Below are 5,659 nucleotides of genomic sequence, written 5' to 3'. Positions count from 1 at the left end.
CTTCGACTGATCTCGGTGACCGAGAGACCTTCGATTGCTTGGGGGCATCGGGGATTGTGCACGCCGTCGTTCGTTCGTACCGCCGGTTTCGCTCGTAATTCTTTTTGTTTAACCGCTGCGAGCACGTACGTACGCACTTACGCACGCACGCACGCACGCACGCTACGTAAAGCACGTATTTACGCAATCGCGAGTACGCCGTCCATTCGCGTCGGAAATCAGAGTAGGTAGTAATTATGTCTCATGGCGGCAGAAACGAGTGCAGAATATACGTGGGCAATTTGCCACCGGATATCCGTACGAAGGACATCCAAGATCTCTTCTACAAGTTCGGTAAAGTTACTTTCGTCGACCTGAAAAACCGCCGGGGCCCGCCCTTCGCATTCGTCGAATTTGATGATCCAAGGTGAGCTGAACCAGAGGCCGAAGAGTCAGATCTAGAAAAAAGAAGAGTCGCATCCTGCGAATTCACGCAGCGGCGTCTTCGTGGCGTGCGACTTATTATTCACATGTACATACATACGCAACACCTCGCGCCGTAACGTGCATCGTTAAATTTCAGCCGTTTTTGCGCGACCTCTTACGCGGCTCGAACTGATGCGCAGTTTATTGCGAGTGTGCGAACAACAAAACTCGAACAAATGTTTCTTGATTTAAGTATCTGCTTCTCTTACGTTTGCGGAGCAACGTATGGGACGGCAGAAGCATACGCTGTTTATTACAATTTTTTTACAAGAAAACTTCTGCAGCAAGTGCTGTATCAGAATTATTTTTCTTTGTGAGACCCAAAATAAATTTTAAAGACAAAAATGTACATATATTTTTTTTTAACTTCAAGATAAACCTTTCCCTCATTTGTACAAAATGTGTCTTAACGAATTAGACTTTGGCAAATTTAATAAATGTTTCATAAAATTTCCGTTGATCATAATGTTTACCTCGATTTAAGATATCGTTTTAAATTCACAAGTAGACTTTCCACCCGAAAGTTACATAATAAATATCGCGGAGGCGATCTGTAAACATGACGATCGGTTTTGTTTTCTTGTTTCAGAGATGCGGAAGACGCGGTACACGCGAGGGACGGTTACGATTACGATGGCTACAGATTGAGGGTCGAGTTTCCGCGCGGCGGTGGCCCCAGCAACAATTTCCGCGGCGGACGTGGTGCCGGGGACAGCAGCCGAGGCGGCCGCGGCGAGATGAGCAATTCCCGCGGCCGCGGTCCTCCCGCGCGACGATCGCAGTACAGAGTCCTGGTCAGCGGACTGCCACCCTCGGGTAGTTGGCAGGACCTCAAGGATCATATGCGCGAAGCCGGCGACGTGTGCTTTGCAGACGTCTACAAGGACGGCACCGGCGTCGTCGAATTTCTGAGACACGACGACATGAAGTACGCTGTAAAAAAGCTGGACGACTCGAGATTCAGATCGCACGAGGTACTGGATTCTCTTCTGCCACAGTTTTATTGGAGCACATTGAGAATTGAAGATATTAGAATTCGACCAATCAAATATCAACAGAAAATTAGCGAAATTTTAAAACTTCAAGTTTCTAAAAGCTTTTAAAACCCTGCATGCAATACAAAAATATTAGATAGTAAAAATTAGAATTTTAGAATGTTTCCTCAATATATTAAACTATGGGCATAAACATTATACAAAATACAACATAATTTATTATCTGTAACATTTGTTGACAAAAGTGATTTTAAAAATGCTAATTCTTATTCTTAATATAATATTCTTTTATTATGTGCGAGACTTTAGTTTATTTTTTATTTATTTTTAATTAATGATAAATAATTTAATGTAATTCATGAACCTGAATTTTGGCCTTGAAACCAGCTACAAAGAACAAAATAAATAATTCATGATGGCTTAGCAAAGCAAAAACGATCATATTTTGTTTCAAATAGATATTGGATAAGTAACTATTAATAAGCAAGTGAACGCAAATACACTTTTACATGAATATTTATAAGAATTTCATTAGTATATATGAAACGTTCAACTTATGATGCTACTTTCTCATCAAATTTACAAATGAGTACTGTAAAATGTGATTTTATCTAAGAATCAAGAAAAAAAAAACTTCTAAATCAATTGGAAAGAATCGTGCTCAAACTTTATACAGATACTTAAACACAATAATAGAACAATCCATGAAATGTTTGTAAATGCTTCAAGACATACATTTTTAATTTATTTTATTCTAATTGATTGAATTTTAATTTCCAATTCGCAATCTTTAATTTTCGATGCATAAGCTGATTTTAGGGTTTTGGTTTATTCTAGCATTGAATGTTCTTATAAATAAACATGCAGTCATTTAAATGTTTTTGCACGATTTATGTACTCGAATCTACTACCTTACATTTTGCTCATTTGATTTGACGTCCAGGGTGAAGTAGCTTACATCCGTGTGAAGGAAGACCATAGCGGTGGTGACAGGGGACGCAGCGAAGATAGGGAGAGGGGTCGTACTCGTTCGCGAAGCTACAGTCCACGGCGCCGTGGTTCTCCTACTTACTCGCCGTTGCGGCGTAATTATTCGCGCTCAAGATCTCGTTCCAGATCTCGCTCTTACGACTAGTATGTACGTATGTGTCTCTCACATGGTAATATAAGTACAGATTTATATTGATATTTGCTCTTTACCATGTTTCATTATTGCTAATTTTGAATTTCACTCGACAAAGATTTTCCATGGAATTTAATCCAAACAAGATTTTGTAAAAAAAGAATTCAAATTAATTTCTTAATATTGCTTGAATTTAATAACTCTGATTAATTGATTGTATATTGTATTAGAGCACGGTTTGTTTCGTACATACATATGTCACGATTATTCTTAAGTTCCTTGCTTTTTAAAGCATATCTGATTATACAACCCAGAAGCTAATTTAGCTACTTTTTGTTATTGTAACAAAATCTTAATTATTTCGGAAATAATTATTAACTATTATCTAAGATGTAATACCATTGAATTTTTATCAGCCTCAAAAATGAAATCGTGCTCGAGAACATATGTAATTGCTTGTTAAATTGACAGATCGAATTTCCTACATTTAAAAAGATACATTCCGCCACATATTTGCCAACTTCTTTTTTGTCATCACTACCATTTATGAAATGTGTAACAATTTTGAAGTATTATTTAATGAGCCTTCTGACAAAATTAGACTTAAACTTTTAACTCTTAGCTATCAATTTATTCTGGCTTTTAACTTTGATGTAAATAATAAACGCGATTATTGATATTTATGATAAATATCCTTAATTGACAATAACTCAGTCACTCTTTGCTAATATACATTTCTAACAATGGTGGCTACTTTAATGTATTGTGCAAAATACGCTTAAATCTTCATTTCCATTTGGATATAACTGAAACAGGAGATTTTGAAGCTTGCCTAACAAAACTTTCCCCATGATAATCTTTTATATCATGTGAATTTACTAACATCCTTTTATAGTCGAGATCATCTTTACAATAATTTTACCCCATGCTATTATAAAAATGTTAAATTTTGTCATACAGAAATGAACATATACAGCAACACATGGGTAAACTATTTGTACTAACGTATTTAAATACACATTTTATAGACATCAATATAAAACAGGGCTTAAATTAATACTTATTTTAGTTTTAAGGTTATAACTGTCATAATGTTTTCAAGTTATTAGTACTATAGTAACGCAGTAATTATAATAATACGATATATTGCATAGCTAATCGCCTGAATTAACATAATTACATAATTGAAGTGGAACAAATATCGCTAGTACGCCATGTTCAAAGGTCAAATGCGTTACTGCTTAGTTGCAGATTTAGAGTCAATCTTAACACATTTAGAGTCGATTTTCCAGAACTAAACTTTTGTCAAAACCAATAACAGTAAGTTAATTCTGCGACCGATAAATGTTTTAAAGTTTAAGAACGCTTATTTCGATCTGCAGTGAATCTTGGTGCTGAATATGTAATAATTTTTTTATCAATTTAATATTCTTAGCTTTATAAGAACTACGCGCCGAAAATTTTGTCATTCTTGAAACACAGTTAATAGTGAAATCTCGATGCTCAGAAGCATTTTTAATCTCCGTTTTCTCAAAAAAAAAAGAAAAGAAAAAAAACTAATTTATTCTGAAAAATAATACCTCAGCTAGAATAATATCATATGTCTCGATAATCGAATTGGGAAGTCGCCTTCACAGAATAATAAAAGATCTAGGTTCGAATCTTGGCTGAGGTATTATTTTTTGCAATAAATTATTTAGTTTTTTGGAGGAAAGAAGGGGGATTTTAAAGATACTTCTGAGCATCGAATATTAGCTATTAACTGTGTTTCAAGACTAAAATTGTCAATGCGCAATTTATAAAGCTAAGAATATTAAATTATATTCATAGAAAAATTATACTCAGCACCAAGATCTGCTACAGACCAAAATAGGCATTCTTAAACTTTATCTTTTTGTCAAAAACTGTAATTTAAGGGAAAATACGCAAAAATATGCGAAATATTCTGTATATATATGCGCCTCTGGTAACAAATAAATTGAAAGAGTGGCATGCTATGTATGTATATTCATCTTATAAAAAATATATATTTTTATTTATCTAAGAATACGATTATACATTAACTCTAACATATATAACATGTACATAGAAATAAGTACCTCAAGATTGTTTACACGATTCATTTTCGCTATTCATGAATTAAATCAAAGTAATTTCAAATTAAATCAGTAGTGATGACAATATGTCGCGCATATACATATAACGAAATATATGAGCGTAATGAATTAATGTTTATTATACACTAAACATAATTATATTGACACAACAAATTTTTCTGTATATTATTACTCCTATATAGTCTAATTCGCTTTATAACACGCAAATGTATTTGACAATAGACTTGGATGACCATTTAATGTTTCATGGGTCATTTGCTGATTTTGCAGATTGCGTTTGATTGTTATTTCAGTACAAAATATCTAACTTATTTAGATTTTTAATATTTTTCGATGTGAAAACATAGCATAACATGCTCAATATATATATAAATAATCTGGATATTTTTAAAACATATTTAAATTACATATAAATTTTAAGTGATATACGACACAAATTTATTGAAATGCGGTGAAGTAATTATTAATTGACATATTGGTCGCATTTCTTTGTTGTCGTGTTTTCCTTTCTGTTACACTTGCAACGGCCACATAATTAAATGCACTTTCGAAAATTTTTATTATATTCTACTTTCAGCGCGCGCGCGCGCGCGCACACACACACACACACACACGCACACACACACACACACACACACACACGCATTGAAAGGAAAACATTGGATATTTTATGCTATTTTTGCAAACTAATCCTGTGATTCTGTTTTTATTTCATAACTTAAGTTTCTTACTATATACAAATATTTTTTTTTTTCCAAAAATATACAATATTTAAAATCATATGCCAAACAGAGACTGTATATCGCATATCGCAGTTTCATAATTTTATATGTCACAGGCATTACATTTGCATTAATAAACTATATATAATATTAATTTACATAAGAAACTAATGTATTTTTTCTTCTTTTGTATATTGGGATTGTAACACAATGAATGAAAAACTGAAATCAACACGA

General features: G+C 33.7%; 1 protein-coding gene across 1 annotated transcript; it reads left to right on the top strand.

The window, feature by feature from the left end:
• LOC105835418 (serine/arginine-rich splicing factor 1B) lies at positions 1 to 5,659 on the top strand. The gene is made up of 3 exons (XM_012678697.3): positions 1 to 406; positions 1,055 to 1,439; positions 2,404 to 5,659. The coding sequence occupies exons 1-3, from the start codon at positions 237 to 239 to the stop codon at positions 2,593 to 2,595; spliced, it is 747 nt and encodes a 248-aa protein (XP_012534151.1). The 5' UTR covers positions 1 to 236; the 3' UTR covers positions 2,596 to 5,659.

This window comes from Monomorium pharaonis, chromosome 1 (assembly GCF_013373865.1).
Source record: "Monomorium pharaonis isolate MP-MQ-018 chromosome 1, ASM1337386v2, whole genome shotgun sequence".
In the NCBI taxonomy this organism is placed as follows: Eukaryota; Metazoa; Arthropoda; class Insecta; order Hymenoptera; family Formicidae; genus Monomorium; species Monomorium pharaonis.
The sequence above is the reverse complement of the archived record's forward strand: the minus strand, read 5'-3'. Positions and strand labels throughout refer to the sequence as shown.

What these genes read in the sequence shown, in the direction of transcription:
- LOC105835418 (XM_012678697.3), top strand. Translation starts at nt 237, where the DNA reads ATGTCTCATGGCGGCAGAAACGAGTGCAGAATATACGTGGGCAATTTG. An exon ending in GTCGAATTTGATGATCCAAG is followed by an intron (nt 407 to 1,054) that starts GTGAGCTGAACC and finishes TTCTTGTTTCAG; the next exon opens with AGATGCGGAAGACGCGGTAC. An exon ending in CGAGATTCAGATCGCACGAG is followed by an intron (nt 1,440 to 2,403) that starts GTACTGGATTCT and finishes TTTGACGTCCAG; the next exon opens with GGTGAAGTAGCTTACATCCG.